At 48.3% G+C, this 16,277-nt stretch overlaps 7 protein-coding genes across 7 annotated transcripts; 2 read left to right on the top strand and 5 right to left on the bottom strand.

The window, feature by feature from the left end:
* Positions 1–775: 775 nt before the first annotated feature.
* Positions 776–2,188, top strand: AKAW2_80375A (uncharacterized protein; the record flags this gene model as incomplete). Its single annotated transcript, XM_041681388.1, has 1 exon — positions 776–2,188. One exon carries the CDS (start codon positions 776–778, stop codon positions 2,186–2,188), a length of 1,413 nt encoding a protein of 470 aa, XP_041548336.1.
* Positions 2,189–3,100: 912 nt separating this feature from the next.
* On the bottom strand, positions 3,101–4,786 carry AKAW2_80374S (uncharacterized protein; the record flags this gene model as incomplete). The annotated part of the gene is made up of 2 exons (XM_041681387.1): positions 3,101–4,642; positions 4,715–4,786. The coding sequence occupies 2 exons, from the start codon at positions 4,784–4,786 to the stop codon at positions 3,101–3,103; spliced, it is 1,614 nt and encodes a 537-aa protein (XP_041548335.1).
* A 680-nt stretch (positions 4,787–5,466) lies between these two features.
* AKAW2_80373S (NADH:flavin oxidoreductase/NADH oxidase) lies at positions 5,467–7,025 on the bottom strand (the record flags this gene model as incomplete). The annotated part of the gene is made up of 4 exons (XM_041681386.1): positions 5,467–6,054; positions 6,123–6,275; positions 6,345–6,704; positions 6,771–7,025. The coding sequence occupies 4 exons, from the start codon at positions 7,023–7,025 to the stop codon at positions 5,467–5,469; spliced, it is 1,356 nt and encodes a 451-aa protein (XP_041548334.1).
* A 637-nt stretch (positions 7,026–7,662) lies between these two features.
* Positions 7,663–8,684, top strand: AKAW2_80372A (uncharacterized protein; the record flags this gene model as incomplete). Its single annotated transcript, XM_041681385.1, has 2 exons — positions 7,663–7,926; positions 8,007–8,684. 2 exons carry the CDS (start codon positions 7,663–7,665, stop codon positions 8,682–8,684), a joined length of 942 nt encoding a protein of 313 aa, XP_041548333.1.
* A 1,083-nt stretch (positions 8,685–9,767) lies between these two features.
* Positions 9,768–10,964, bottom strand: AKAW2_80371S (uncharacterized protein; the record flags this gene model as incomplete). Its single annotated transcript, XM_041681384.1, has 1 exon — positions 9,768–10,964. The coding sequence occupies one exon, from the start codon at positions 10,962–10,964 to the stop codon at positions 9,768–9,770; it is 1,197 nt and encodes a 398-aa protein (XP_041548332.1).
* Positions 10,965–13,976: 3,012 nt separating this feature from the next.
* AKAW2_80370S (uncharacterized protein) lies at positions 13,977–14,867 on the bottom strand (the record flags this gene model as incomplete). The annotated part of the gene is made up of 1 exon (XM_041681383.1): positions 13,977–14,867. The coding sequence occupies one exon, from the start codon at positions 14,865–14,867 to the stop codon at positions 13,977–13,979; it is 891 nt and encodes a 296-aa protein (XP_041548331.1).
* A 257-nt stretch (positions 14,868–15,124) lies between these two features.
* AKAW2_80369S (uncharacterized protein) lies at positions 15,125–15,774 on the bottom strand (the record flags this gene model as incomplete). Its single annotated transcript, XM_041681382.1, has 3 exons — positions 15,125–15,208; positions 15,261–15,395; positions 15,451–15,774. The coding sequence occupies 3 exons, from the start codon at positions 15,772–15,774 to the stop codon at positions 15,125–15,127; spliced, it is 543 nt and encodes a 180-aa protein (XP_041548330.1).
* Between the last annotated feature and the right edge of the window lie 503 nt (positions 15,775–16,277).

Below are 16,277 nucleotides of genomic sequence, written 5' to 3'. Positions count from 1 at the left end.
GTTTTTACTACTAGGTTTCGTGGCACTTTAGGCCCTGAATGATTGGGGATAGTCCTCGGGATCTGTCCAGAAAAGGAAAAGGTTATAGTGGGGAGGTCTCACAGTTTCCATGGACACAGCCACTGATGACCCGAATGTATGTTAACATGAAGTCGTGCCATGATATATTTCGAGCCAATATCAATGCTGCGTGGCCAAATGGCGAAACAACGACATGATAATTGGTTTACCATCTAACTCTCAAACAGATTGCCAAACCAGTCATTCACCCCTGCCCATCAAAACCGAAAGCCCCTCTATGATAAATGGTGGGTGGTCTAGCGAAGACTGCTTGCGGCATATCATACCGCACCTCTCATTATACACTGGAGACTGGCACTAGCAAGACTCTTTCGAACTACATAACCGCGCTGAAAATGAACCACTGGTCTGCGCTCGGTGGACAGAAGAAGAAGACGCCTCACACCTGGTCAATTTTGCACCTGAAGAAAGATTCTGTGTGCTGCTGCTTCAGGTGATCATGGCTCCTTTGGCCGCTCTGCACATCACGAGGACTTTCGGGCTTTCTCAACGACATGCGCGCGACATGGACACAGTCAACGCCGGGGCAGAATGATCGCAGCCGCGTCGTTGATACAAACAAGAATTCTGGACGGATCGGATATGGTACCGTAAGCTGAAACGGGTTTGGTGTCGCGGATGATATTAGTAATCTACTGGTGATACGGCAACCCTCGTGGCGACTCTTCAGATCCTACCCGAATCCTCGTCTTCAATGCAGCAGTCTATCCAACCAGATATGGAGGTCCGCGGATTACGTTTCAAACAAGTGATAGTCAGCGAGTCTGCAAATACAACTACGCATCGAGAGTATAAGGGTTTACCGGTTCAAGCGCGAAACAAAAGCAAATTCGGCTGTCGAGAATGCAAGGCGAAGCGGGTCAAATGCGATGAAGGCTACCCGACGTGCAAGCGGTGCCAGCGTCGAGGTCTGGTCTGTACGTCGGTTCCGCGGCTAACACAATGGCAAGTTGAGGCACCGTGGCTCTCACTTCAGCCTAAAACGCATGTCAATCGACGGTTACTACAGTATTACCTGGAGAAAGTCAGCCAAGCGTTCGTCATAGATCCAGAGAACAATCCGTTCTCTTTCCCTATCTTGAAAGACCTAGCCCAATCCCCAGCACTACTCCATGCTATCCACTCAGTCAGTGCCAACCATGAACAGTACTTCCCGGCAGAGGCCCCTATTCTGGCCCTTGAGGAACATGGCAAAGCCATAGCTTGCCTTCGAAGAGAGATAGATCAAGTCCAACGTGCTCACTACACGCACTTCCTGACCATAATGCTATTGTCTTTTATGCAAGTTGTTGATCCTGACTCGAAGAACTTTGGCAAACAGCACTTATTTGGTGCCCGTGCCTTGATCAACAGTATGCTTCAAAACACATCTGTGTCGACGACTAATGACCCTGTGGTTCGACTCTGCCTGGGAGTGTATCTTTACTGGGACATGTGCAGTTCGTTCTTAGTAGAACCAGGTGAACCGCAGAGTATCAACTCATTCATAATATCTCTCGCGGTGCATAGGATGGGTGACTGGCACCATCCGATGTACGGAACATGTAGCAGCCTACTCCTTACAATCGCCAATGTCGGACGGTATTGCCGAAAGGTACATGATATGCCGCAGAATCGGAACTTCACTCAAGAAGCCATACTGGAGGCCCAGCTTATTGAATGGACGACGAGCGCCCAAAATCCCGACCTCGTCCACTTATATGAAGCGTTCCGCTATCAAGGTCTCGTTCTACTTTATCAATCTCGAGTTCATGCACAGAGGAGTTGTTCCACGGATCGGGATATAACTCAAGCGCAAGAGCTGTCGATACTAAAGTACGCCGAAGAGACAGTACGCCATTTGATACTGATTCCTTCATCGTCATACTATCTGAACTTCCAATCTCTCGCTCTCCTATCAGCCGGGTCCGAATTGACCGAGTCAAATAATTCCCTGCGCGATAAAGTGCGTGAAAGACTGCGAGCCATCTATTCATTGAATCGTCTTCCCACAAATCTTATGGCTCTTCAACTCGTTGAAGAACTTTGGAATGACCGAGATAATGGTAACCATTCCTTCTGGCTATCGCGCATGCTCCAGAAAGACTGGTTGTTGCTTCTAGGATAGGGTTTGATTTACTCAAACCCCAAACATTGAACTACAAGAATGGTTAAATGCTTCGCGAAAACATTTGATGCTGTTCGAAATCCCGAGACCTTCTAAATAATCATGATTGAAGGATGACGGCAGCAGCCAGTCAACTACCGCGTCGATCAGCACTTGATTTTAACCCGAATACGTGGAGGTCAGATACGGAGCAGCGGCTTTCGAACATAATACCCCACAGACCTTGTCAAGGGCAAGGCTTTCTTAGCACTGTATAGTGCAGACACTACCAAACCCGTCGTGCATAAGGCGTCAGCACAAGCAAAAGAGACTCATCCGGCTCAGACACACTCGGTCGGCAAAATGGCACATAGCAACACAGCGTGGCTGAGGCCTCTAGTAGGGTAAGCCATGCTGGCAAGTCCCCATTTTCTGTGAGAAATTGCGGCATCTTAATCTCGGAGTCATGAATCAGATTCAGCGCTGCAGTCAACAGTTTGTATGGTGGATTATCGGCTGCCGTGGCAAGGACAAAGGACTCTGTGGCCCTTATTACGGTACCCAGTACGACAGAATTGTACCTTAGTCATAAGAAGATGGCCGCAAAATCCAAGTTGGCTTGTATCGGAATCACATGCCTGATTATGGAACTGTAGTCTGCCGTACTAGTCATGTATGTACGCTAGGTGTGAGATCAGCATCACTTATGTATTCCATACCCTTTTCAGAGGGAGTATATATGCATGACTTATGAAAAGGAAAACAGTCCACTACTTCAGATTGTCACTAAACTAGAGGCAAGAACAGTATTCACAAACAACGTGGCATGAATACATCATACCAAAAAAATATAATAGTTTGGAAGTTCCAGTTCAGATACCGACAACTTGGTTATTGGTACAGCGATATTCAAGCCGTGGCGACCTTTGGCGGTCACCCATAACTCAAGTCGGGATCTCGTTTGAACAAAAAATCAGTATCTTCCAAGAACTTCCGTCCTTCGAGAGCACGTGGAAGAAACCTCTGAGTGGATTCAGGCCCTTCCTGGGTTTGTTTAGAGTGAGTGGACATGAGCCGAGCAGCCTCATTCAAAAGCTCAGGCCTGCGATCCAAGGCGTGGAAAGGCACTGGAACATCACCCATCCCGGGCTCCTTCACTGTAGCAAAAGCACTATTTATACCACGATAAGATCGAGTGCTCTTCTTTGATAAACACATCATGATCACCAGTTGAGCCAGCGCAGACTGTGCGTCCTTGATCCCTAGCTTCTCAATCATCAGGTAGACCGAGGTTGCATACGTTTGCAAGACATTATTCGCCAGTCCAATGTCCTCCGACGTCGCCACAACAAGCCGACGAACGATGAATAAAGGGTTCTCGCCCGACTGGAGCATTCGCGCGAGGTAATATAGCGCAGCATCAGGATCACTGCCTCGGATTGACTTGTGGAGTGCCGAAATAGTGTCATAGTGCTGGTCGCCCGATCGATCGTAGAGTAAGCTCTTAGTCAATGATTGCTTCAACTTCTCCTTGTTCATGCCTGGGCGTGTGCATAGATCCGTAGCTATCTCCAGGACATTCAGTGCGATTCTACTGTCGCCATCGGCAAAGCCGGCTATGTATTGAAGGAATTCATCGTCCAGAAGTGGTGATGACTTCATGTGAGTCTGTGATTCCACTGAACGACGAAGGATAGTGACCAAGTCATTGGTAGTTGGCTTCGTGACACTGAAGACTCTACATTTGTAGACAAGGGTATGGTGAATGTTCAATGATGGGTTCTCAGTGGTAGCGCCGATAAGAGAAATTTCATTTTTTTGAACGGCATTGCGGAATATATCTTGTTGTGGCCGTGTGAGTCGATGTATCTCATCACAAAACACGATGGGTGGTTTCTGGCCCTCGCGCACATCCTGTGTGGCCTTCGTGACGATGTCTTTGTACTCTGTTGTCGTTGTAGTCAAGCTACTGATTTCGTAAACCTTTCTCCTCATCATAGGCCCGATGATCCTGGCAATTGTAGTTTTACCGCTTCCTGGAGGCCCCCATAATATCATATTTGGGAGCTCATCTTGTTCAACCAATCGTTTAAGTGTACCATTTGGGCCGATCAGAGAATCTTGACCGACAATGTCGTCGAAGCATCGTGGTCGGACTTGCTCGGCTAAAGGTGCAGTTTGAAATCGTAGTTGCTCCGTTGCTGATCCTATGTATGGCTTCTTTCGTGCAATAGTAGATTGTGGTTGAGGGACTGCTCTTTTCAATCCCCCGGTACCACCAGCAAAAGATTCCGTTGAACCGTAGCCGTCTTTCAGTTGAAGTTGTTTCGTTCTTTCTTGTGAGTTACTTCCATTGTCGATAAGAGAAGACGATATCGTATTTTGTAGGCGGGTGTTTGCGATAAATCTTTGACAGCTAGAATCGAGATGCTCGTTAATTTGGATAGAAGAACGTTTTCCTGGCATATAGGACATCTGATCATGGTTGAGATAGGGTTAGCAAACTCCTTGATGCATCGAACTGTAATAAGGAAAGAGGAAACTGACCAACAGATGGGTTATGTTGCTACACGTCCTGAGGATTTCACAATGACTAGTCGGTTCACTAGGCAGATTCATGCTTCTGCTTTTGTTTGCGCTCCTGAAAGATAATGGATGGTCTCTCTATTACCAATCACAGGGAGACTGGATCCACTTAAAGAAAGTTAAAATCTCGCGTTTTGGTCTGAAATGGTAATTCAGCGGGCCCGATGTGGACCATAGCCATCGGACTTAATGCAAAGACCCTGGGTGGAGCGAGTGGGTCAATTTCTCGTTATACGTAGTATGCAGACTCGGGCATCACATTGAATATTCTGTATTAGTGCTGAACGAGGAGGAAATAGAAAATCGCAAATACAACTGGTATGGTAGTGAGGTAAAATGATTCAAAACCTGAGATCTGATGGGTAGCTATATGCCCTTGTCTTTCTGTGACTTTTCCAGTCTCGTACATGTCTCGTGTGCGTGAAATGCTTATATGTGTTGCTGAACTGACGAAAAAAGTACGGTATAGTTGTTCCTGTAGGATTGCGTTATATATACGAAATCACTGATTCAGTGAGCCGTTTAAATCCCTTCAGTGTGTGTACAGCGGCAGATTGATGCCGGTTCATCTACGACTCAATTGTCATTGGTTGACATTTGGAAGTCCATGTTCTGTAAGCCACCAACGCGCGCATCCATGATCCCATTGACCACCATAAAACCAGACTCAGCCGTTGCGATTGGTAATTCCTTCAACTCTACGCCAGCAGTAATCATTGGCGACGGCGCTTTCCAGCAAACCCCCAGTGAATCTGATGGGCTGCCTTGACATCAACATCGAGCTCTTCAGCGAACGTCCACACCAGACCTGGATTTTTCTGAAACATGCGCCCGATGATGACCATATCGAGACCCGCGTTCAAGAGGTCATTAGCCTGCGGACCGGAGGTGATGGCACCAACGGATGCCACCAGAAGACGATCGCCCAGAGCTTCTTTCACCTGAAATGCGTAGGGGGACTGGTAGGCCGGTCCCCCCTTGATCTGCTGCCTGGGATCATTCCCTCCGCTAGATACATCGAGAACATCCACCCCGTGCTCTACCAGAGCCTCCGCCAACCGGACCGTCTGGCTCGCGTCCCAACTGGGCTCGTTTTCCAGGTGCTCCAGCCACTCGGTGCCACTCACGCGGAAAAAGAGAGGCATGCTCGGAGTCATATGCTGCCGAGAGATGTCAACTAGCTCGAGGGCCAAGCGAATTCGGTTTTCGAAGCTTCCCCCGTATTCGTCCGTCCGCTTGTTGGAGACAGGGGAGAGGAATTCGTGAATAAGATATCCATGCGCACCGTGGATCTCAATAGCCTTGCAACGGAAATCAAGCGGGGTCAGATGACGGGAAATTTTCTTAAGGGAAGCGGATGCAGACATACATCAAACCCGGCACGGACCGCTCTCTTCACGGCTTCACCCCAAGCCACTACCAAAGATTGTATCTCATCGTAAGACAACTCCCGAGGAATGATGTTCTTGTCTTTGAAGGCGATCGCACTCGGGGCAACCACATTGTCTGGCCAGCCATGACGCTGTTCAACAAGCAAGGCAGATGTTAGTCCAGGAGCTTGGATGGATGGAAGAGTGAACAGGGTTCTTACCGGTGCAAAGCCATCGTGGTCAATGCCATTGACAGATTTAATAGGAGCTCCCGGGCCTCGGTTCATGCTCAACCACGGGGCAACCGTGCTCGCTTTCCGGCCCGCATGGGAGAGTTGGATTCCAATCAACTGGCCCTGGCTATGCGCAAAGTCTACGATTCGCTTCAACGGACCGATCTGCGAGTCTTTCCAGAGGCCTGAATCCTCCGGGGTTATCCGGCCGTTGGCTGTGACCGCAGTGGCTTCCACAAAGGAGAGGCCGGGTCCACGCGAGATGATACCACCTAGGTGGGCAAAGTGCCAGTCGGTGTGATGCCCATCTTCGGCCGAATATTGGCAGAGAGGGGAGAGCTTGAGCCACTTAAGTTAGTCCAGAATGCCCGGGATTTGGACAAGAAAGAAAACAAGTGACACGAAGCAACTCACCAGAATTCGGTTCTGGAGTTCAATTCCTCGGATAGACAGCGGCGTGAACAGCTTGGGTGTAGTAGGATCATGAGGCGCGGGCACGAGAGCGGTGCCCGCCGTCGGAGTCTGCTTGGGGGTGAAGTAGGGAATCTGCAGGGGATCGTCAGCGATGAGGCGTCTGATGCACTGGACATTACAATTTACACCGCTGGCCGGTTCGTTGGCAATCTCCACAATCTCATTTTCATCGGCGTTGAGGTAACGGGAAGGCATCTTTGTTAACTTTCGTAAAATCGAATCTAAATTCTCGAATCTCGTTCCGCCAGGCCTTTATTGACTTTATATCACTCTATGCGATTGAGTCGTTCTACTTGTACAGAAAGACGAAAAGAGCGTGCGTATTTATAAGCGCAGTCTGGCCGAAGAAAGTAAATGAATGCTATAAAAAAAAACCCAAGTATGGGTAGTGATGTCAGGGTCAATTAGATGCAAATGATCTTCTTACTAATGACGCTGTTGTATGAGCTTGTCTCTAGGCGTTCCCACCCGCACAGCCGCCATTGGCGTATGACGCACAGCCGGGAACGCTCCGACTCCGGTGGACTCGGATTTGGCCTTCCACAAATGGTCCACCGGACTGAAACTTTTTATGGCAGCTGGCATATGAAAGAAGAAACGTAGTATCGATAGTTAAATCCCTCACCCATCGGGCAATGACAAAACCCATTTCTACAACTTTCTCAAGCGCTCCAACCACATCATGATGACAAATGCACTACAAATCTGACAAATTCACCAGGAATTCCTGTTAGTCCAAAATTACTTCGAAGAATGCCTTAAGAGCTTAGAGATGTGACAAAGAAATCTCCAATGACACCAGTCATACATCTTGCATATCTCTCAAAACCAAATGGATAGCCCTACCATCGGAGTCTTCCCGGCTGCAGGAGGTATTGGCGGAGGCACCGTCAAGCATCTCTTGCCACGGTTTCCATCCAAGAAGCTTGTGTTTATCGCTCGGAGTCCCGAAAAACTCAGGAACTTACCTGTAGACCAAGCCGTTCTACGGCGAGCTGACTACGACGACAACGAGAGCTTGAAGGTTGCCTTCGAGGGGCTGAATGTACTCTTCCTAATTTCCTACGCGTCCGTGGAACATGAGTATCGCACTGAGGTACGACTTACTCCGAGAATCACCCCCTAGGTAGACACACCCAGTCTGAGAACATGCTGACCGCGATATGTTTGGGATAGAGACACCGCGCTGCCATCGACCATGCGATTCGCAGCGGTGTGACACATATCTTCTACGGGTCACTAGGCTACGGCGGGAACCCAGAAGGCGATAAGTCGGTGGCACACGTCATGCAGGCACACTTGGACACCGAGAGATACCTCCAAAAATGCACGCGGCAACATGTGGGATTCTCCTACACGGTCATTCGCGAAGGTCTCTACTCCGAGTCGTACCCACTCTATACCGCTTTCTTTGATCCGAAGCAGCCTGTCGACGAGATTAAGATAACCCACGATGGTGCGGGCCCGGGGATCGCGTGGGTGAAGCGTGAGGAGCTCGGAGAAGGTACCGCAGAGCTCATTAAGAGATTCGTGCAGGACCCGGACGGGTTTCCCTATCGCAATCGCAAAGTGCTCTTGTCCGGCCCGCGAACCCTGACCCTCGGGGAAACGGTGTCCATTCTGGCCAAGCTTGCCAAACATACTGTGCGCATCCGCCAGGTCTCCGTGGAGGAATTCGCCAGTCAACCTCAAGTTTCTTCTAACTTTACCTACCATGGCGTTGATCATTCCGCGTTGTGGACCACCACCTTTGAGGCCTTTCGCCGAGGAGAAGGCGCTTTTGTGTCCCCATTGCTAGGAGAGCTCCTGGGTCGCGAGCCGGAAGACTTTGAGACAACCGTGTCCCAGTATTGACCGTACAATTGAGGAAATGGCTTGTGGGAAATGAGAATAACTGATATCCTCTGGGTTGTCTGTGCTGACTTTGAGGATTGTGAACTTGTCTGAATTTGTGCAACCATAACATGATGATGCACTTACCTAGTATTGATCCCACTGGCCATCAAATTAAGCAGAATATAGATAATTGTGGTAGTTGAGAGCAGACCCATGCAGGACGCAGGGCTATAGGCAGCAGCTAAATGAGAATGTTACTGCGAGTAACTGCAAGTAGGTGGTTAATTATCCGACAATGCTTGAAGACCAACCAGAGACGACGTAGAGGAGTGTCCCTATTACCTTTTTCTCTTTCGGTACTGCGATATGCACGGTGGTAATATAGAATCTGATGTTCTTACCTTCATTCTGGTCTAGACTTTACTTGAGTCATTGAAGTACCGGTTCTACTCAGGATTCGTTAGAGCATCAGCCATTTGAAATTCATGTTTGACCCAAGTTCTCTTCCGCACGTGCCCATCATGCGGTATGGTAGAGGAAAGTAATATATATATATATAAATAACCAATGCTATTGAACTAAAAATGACAAAAACATACAACAGAAGGGATTCGCTGGTGGTCACCCACCCAACTACTAACCTCCCGGCGTGTGGCTTGAGTACGGCTGAGCGGACGGGAAGCCCTATTTTCCACACCCTATGGTCGTATGTGCTTGTTAGTAATTCGAGCTGGCTTATATACTTAGACTGAGCTTAATGACCTTGAAACTCTACTAAAATATGTAGGAGTACGAAAATCTATGTCATTCAGAACTATACGTCTATTCTCAACAGTAAGGTAACTATATAGGTAGAAACTTGCATGACTAGCTTCAGCAAGACAAAGGAACATGAAATTAGCCTGAATTATGAATCTACGAGCACAGTTATGCTCTCAAGTAGTTTCTATACCGGAAACTGTGTATGGCCCTATGGTAATGAAATATAAGGCAGTTCAGCGCGAAGTGGGGATCTTGGGGCACGTATGCATGTGCTTAGCGTAGGAATTGTCAGCTATGGGGGGGTTCATATTGGCAGGCAATAATTTCTCGTCTTTCCACTTATATGATTTGTAACACCTGGGAGGGCGTGGATAACCATATACCCCGATCACAGAAAGGCGCCGTGAAAGTCCCAAGCCGGCGAAATGTTTCAATCTTTAGGTTGAATGCCGTTTCCTTTTGCTCGACGATTTCAACTGTATTCGCGCTGGGACCAGTTGTGGAATCCCGCTCCATTACAAGGCCTCGCACTGTCATGTCAGTTTTCATCAAAATGGCCAAGTAAACCTCCCCAACGCTACTGGACGCCGGTTCTAGAGCATCTGCTGTAACATATCCGATTTCTCCATCATCCCCTTGTTCCTCTGAGTGATACTCGCCCGCTGCAAGCACCTCATGAAGCTCGAAAAAATTGCCATTTTCCGGATCCCAAATTGCCCTTCTAACCATTGCCCGCAGAATTAGCATCCCACCAATGACTTTACCATACGGGTGCTCTTCTCGTGCGAGAAAGGTTCGACAGCAGTGGACCTCGCAGATCATGTTGGAAACATCTCTGGTAGCGTACTGGATTTCGCCATCGACCGCGCCCCAACTCCAAGAGGGTGACCGATAAGTAGCGGGCCGTGGGAACTTGCGCCGTGAAACTGTCCACATGAGGCATCCTGGGAGGTGGTGAGACCAGAGTCCAGCATGATAGACGGGAGTTTCTTCTTGGCCCTTTGGCCAATGTTGATGGAGCTTTTGTACTAGTCCAGACACTGCGATGAGGCGATCTCCCGGTTTTGTAAGGGTACGCTGTGTATAGCAGCTAATGATCTTCCCCCATGTTTTGTCTAGTGTGCGCTCTGCATCTTCGATTCCAGGGACCATGAATGGACTCGAAAGGAAACGATCGTGGAAGACCCAAGACGGTAGTTGCACGATGTCATCTCTAACGTCTCGCGGGTCTGCGGCACGGTCAATATTCATGTGCTCGGTCTGACATTCGTACTGCAGTGTGTGGGAGCAATAGACTAGAGACCGTGGTGACAGAACTCGTTCCTCCAAGCACCAAGCCCGACTGTTCACCGGCTCGGGCCGGAGATCAGTTCCATGGCTCAGAAACATCGTCCCCAAAGCACCATCGGGAGTGCGGAACGGAAGTGTGCTTGGAGCTGGAAACCCGGGCCTGCGGTCACGCAAGAAGCCGTCGCTTACTTTGGACGGACATGCAGCGATGATAGTCACATAAGCATGATGAAAAATGTCTCTCATGTGTGAAATCTGCTCGACTTTGTCCTCCTTCGAGTCCTGGATGATGCAATACGCGTCCACCCATAAGAACCGTAGCCCTAGGCGGTGAGTTACGGTTATTGCGTCGCGAATGGTTTGTGGGACTTTGGAAATATCAATGCCTCGAGTATATTTCTCTATGTTCTTTGTTGTTGTTTTGAAAGGTTGATCCTCTCCCCAGACATAGCTGAGAGTGACATACGAATGCTCTCCTTCGACCCCAATCTGCAGTCGTGGATTCGCAGGGTTGCTACAGTCAATTACTCGTGTTGGCAAAAGGGTCGCTCGTCGTTGTGTACAGTTTTCATGATGGTTCACGCAGTCTGAAATGTATTGTCCAGCTAAACCAAATACAGTTGTAGAATTCACCTGCCGGAGCACATCGCGCGTAGTGATATAACGTCCTGCCGGGCTTTCTTGAGTATTGTTACTAGTATACTCGGCGTAGGACCGTCCTAACTTCAGGTTTCTGCCATTCAACTCAAATTCAACGTACCATCCACTGAGTATACCAGCCATTTGGGCGTCCAGTCACCAACTGTCAACTTCAAATAAAGAGACTGTGGTGGCTTATGCACGAATTGTACAGTCAACTGGAATGTTGCCTCAGGTGGTGGATCACCTCTATTCTTAGTTCTATGACGGTAGTAGAATCGGACCTCCTCGCAGATCAGATCGCACCACTCGCACATGAGGTCAATAGATCGCTGCATTGCCTCCCATGGAGGACTGCAGTAGCTGTATTGTGATGAATGAGTTGGGTCCGCGGCGGTGGCCCAGATGCGTAGGAAAGTGTCATAAGAGAAAATTGTATCCCAACAACGCTTACAGACAAGGCGTCGGATATGTCGGTCCATTATGGATGTGATATGAAACCAGTTCTCTAGACGAAGGGAGACAAACACTGTACGCAGTAGCGACTCATAAAACTTATGTACATGCGGCTAGGCTTATCTCAGTCGAAAGGATACGCAGAGTGCTGGGCTGCCAGCAATGACCAAGTGACGTGGCAATACATCGCATGGACAGGGATGATTGCAGGTCTTATTGTTATAAGATATGAAGATACTATCTAACCATTAATACCATACCAGCGTCCAGTTTGTAAAAAGATAACAAGGTTCTCCCTCGTTAAAAAGGTACTTTGAAGTAACGGGCGGCGTCCGAACGTCACCAATTGGTCTGTCATAGGTCAGCATTGTAGCTTCAACTCGGTAAACAATTATAATTCAGTGGAAACAGATATCTTGACAATACGGTTTAAAGCAGACTACTCAGAACACCTTAGTCTGAGTCTTCCGCGGAAGGCTCCCCTAGATCTAGTAGGAACAGAGTGGGGGCCCCAGAGCACTTCGCTCTAATCCATGCTTTTGCTAGATAATAGGTTTGATTAGCAAGATATTCAGAAACTTTCTGTTGCGCTGATGGCTGGGCGTATTGCTCCATGTTCGTTAATGAACAACTAAAGTATGGACTGGTTCGAACTTTGTACAAGCAGCTCCTGCAATAAGAGAAATAATGGTTGATTCACTTATCCGTTCACGAAATATCTTTATTTATACATTCATAGCATTTACCGCGTCCATATAATATACTAAGCTTCTGAATTGATCTGCCTGGCTTCATGTATTTATGAATTGGCAGGATATACTTACATCAGGATCAGTGGAAAGTCATATAGGTATGACGCGGACAGGTAATCCTCTTTCTGTTTCTTTTTGGTACCTGCTATATACATGGTGAACATGTGCGCTCTTGTACTTTTATCTATACTATGACTAGTCTTCATTTGTGCTGTTAAAGTGACGGGTCAAAGCAATAGCCAGTCAAAATGCAGACAAGCTTTCCGAGGTCCCGAAGTCAGGGGTATTCATTCGACACAAGCTTCTTTCGGCACGCGCCATGGTGGAGCCCTGGCCGCGGAAGTCGATACTCGGTAGGCCACGCTGAATTGGCGTCAACATAACAGCATCACGACACGTCAGCAGGATAGCACGGAGCTGCTAGAATGAGAGAACTACAGGTGCTACACATATCGAAAAGGTGCTTCAAATGAGGGGTAGCGGGCATTCATCAGACGACAGGACGAGCGTGCGCAGCCTGACAGAACATGCCAGCATTAACAACCTACTAATCAATACCCACCACAGGTCGATGAAAAGTTGTCTAGCAAGCTTATACGGGATATGCTCTCTGAGCGAAGTGGCTCAAGATTCTACTCTTCTGCTAGATAGTGTCGAAATACTAACCGCTATACCAAAAACGATATATCGCTTTTAGTTAGCCAGGCGACAAAGAGATACGTGTCCTAACAGATAGTATAGCGGTCTGGCAGAGCTTCGCTTCTAGAAAGGCACCTAATTGTAGGGAAATTCAGTATGAGCTGTGGTAAGATCAATGGTCGGTTGTTAGAAAGGAGACAGGGCAAAGGGGGTGGTGGATGAATATATTTAGCACTGTGCACTGTCGGCGCATTCGCGGGTAGTTGTCAAAACTAAGCTCCTTGTAGACTCAAGGCAATCTCATGCCTGATTAAGGCAGAACGGAAGAAAAATATATTTCCTAAGATACATGTACTAGCTACCAAGAACACAAAAATAATGAATAAAAACATACAACAGAAGGGATTCGCTGGTGGTCACCCACCCAACTACTAACCTCCCGGCGTGTGGCTTAAGTACGGCTGAGCGGACGGGAAGCCCTGTTTTCCACACCCTATGGTCGTATGTGCTTACTGTTCTAATTTCACTGCCTAAGTAAGCGGTATCGTTTAATTGTTAGGCTATACATATGACTACCAGGGTCGAACAACGGGTCAGGATTTTCATATTGCCCTTTCTCAAATAGACGTACACACCAAGAACGTTTTCAATGACCCAATTCCTATGATTAATTTCGAAGACCAAGAGTGACTCCTCTATAGAGAATAATATGTCTGCCTCTTGTGCATAATATCGTTCCCATCAGATGCCAGTCAATATGTCGGTCACGTCATCAATAGAGGCACCGGGGCTCTATCTGCTTTGTAATGCTCAAGGCACAAAGAAGATCACATATACCAGTAACCAGTGGTAACAGGTTTTTCTGTGACGCCCTGACATACAGGAGGTCACGAACTCGAAGAAGAATAGACCTGGTGGCACCCAGCGGCATACCACCATAGAACGTGGAGGCTGAGGTCACGCTTCCCAACACGGGGGTTCCAGACCCCAAAATCATCCATCTCTGTATCACAGCAGAGTCTGGTCCATCAATTTGGAAATTACCTCCTGTCCTTGGTCCACTAGAGAGGTTGCTCGAAGGTGGCATTTGGGCCATAGTCCCATATATACATAGGCACAGACTAGCTTGGTAAGCTCCGACCGCAAAGAACTCTGTGAAGCTTTGGGAATTAAGATGGTGTAGACACCGAATAAACTGGCTGGCGTACCATACGGCCTTCCGTGCCTGACTGCTTTGGCACCATCGTTCCGAAAGTGGCAATACAACTTCGGCTTCTTCGGGTCCTTCGCGGCCAGCGATTATTTCGATTTGCTCAAAAGGGGTCAGACAATGCATGGAGAGTAAGTCGGCTGTTAAGTGGCTGCTGTGATGATCACCTGGCTGGCCGTCGTCGTGGAGTATGCGGATGCTGTTCAGGAGCTGAGCTACCCGGCTTTGGGAGCTCTCATCCGCAAGGATGAATGCTCCAGGTGTATCTGAAATCCTTGGAAACAAAATACCTCTTGATTGGAGATGATCTTTGACCATGGAACTAACGGCATGAAGGACAATTAAGCGTGCTAAATTGGAATCGTAAAGTGGTGAAATGGTCTGCAGGAGAGACGGGTTGGCGAGATACTCCCGAAGACCCGCCTGTTGAAATGTCTTCTCGAAACTCTGCATCTGGATATGTTCTGAGCCATTGCGCTGCGGTCTTTGCTGCCCAAAGGTTCCCGCTTTGGGGAAAGGAAAGGCAGAGCTCGGCGTAGGAGACAGGAGTTCTACTCCCAGTTACCAAGGACTCTTGCGAGCAATGAATATGCATGTGGAACACCAATCTAGCCGGTATATCGACATATTAGTCTGGCTGGACACTATGACACGATAGTGAGAAGTCACCTTTTCCAGGATTCCTGCTCAACCCAATGATGCCAATTGCTCTAGAGTACATCGTCAGCGTCTGCCGGATCTGGTATCACACTGCTATAGGTCGAAGCACGGTAGCGACGGCCACTTCGGAGCATCTCCATGCGCGTGAGAAGGCATACAGTTGAAAACTGGGGCTCATATGCTCACGGTGACAGCCGATCCTACAATAGCCGCGGCAATTTCCATCCTTCGTTTATTGCCACGCCATAACCCTGTTTGGACATACAGAGCAAGCGCGTGGATTTGCTGCAAGCAGCGGGTTTGTGCTATTCGTTTCTCGAACTATCGTCCTTGGTTATTCCCCTATGCATGAGAAGCTGAAAGCTGCCGGTCTTACAATCTGGAATAAATATGGATGGAGGACACCGTGTAGGGCAGTTCCGAACCGGCGAACAGCCGCACTGGACGATCTCATAGCTGCCGACGTGATATAAGCGCCTAGGAGTTCTGTCGGCATCTCACTTGAGCGTAGAGTTGGAATATGAATCCAGCTGTCATCGTCAGTTGCATGAGTCGCGTAAAAGCGATGTAGAAGCCGATCAAGCACATTCGCCGCTGGAAAGGCGGAGACCACTTTGATCATATTCGCTGGCTCACAGGTGTGCAGTATCATGGCCAAGATCCGATCGCGTGTATCGGACGAGACTGTGTCTTCAGACATGCGAGCGGAAGGGTATGCCAGGTGATCTTCTATACAGTTGGATTCTGGATCGAGAAACAGATTGCCTTCCTCGGCAGCACGGTGATACTCTGAGTCTGGATCCCATCGCCCTACTTTTTTTTTTTTTTTCAAAGGCTTCTAGTATCTTCGGGGAATCACTCCGGCCTTTGAATGTGTGGGAGAAGGGAATATCGGATGTAAAAGATGATAAATTTAGATCTGCCGCGCCGACAACATGGGAAGCCATGTCAACAATATTAGACGAATCTTATAGAATCTGTCTGTTCTGTGGTGAGACCTCGACTATAAGTTCTGCTAGATCGCCTATGCCATCGAGGGTGCCCATCGCTAACTCAATGATTAGAGGACATCTCAAAAGACAAGCCGTGCTCCCCAAAAGCGGATATTAATCGTACCTGAGTCGGACCCCGCCCTAGGCACGTCTGGCGTTATATTGGCATCCGGTGCCCGAATGGGAGTCTGATGTGCAACGCCGGAATGTG

The sequence above is a fragment of the Aspergillus luchuensis genome, chromosome 8 (assembly GCF_016861625.1).
Source record: "Aspergillus luchuensis IFO 4308 DNA, chromosome 8, nearly complete sequence".
In the NCBI taxonomy this organism is placed as follows: Eukaryota; Fungi; Ascomycota; class Eurotiomycetes; order Eurotiales; family Aspergillaceae; genus Aspergillus; species Aspergillus luchuensis.
The sequence above is the reverse complement of the archived record's forward strand: the minus strand, read 5'-3'. Positions and strand labels throughout refer to the sequence as shown.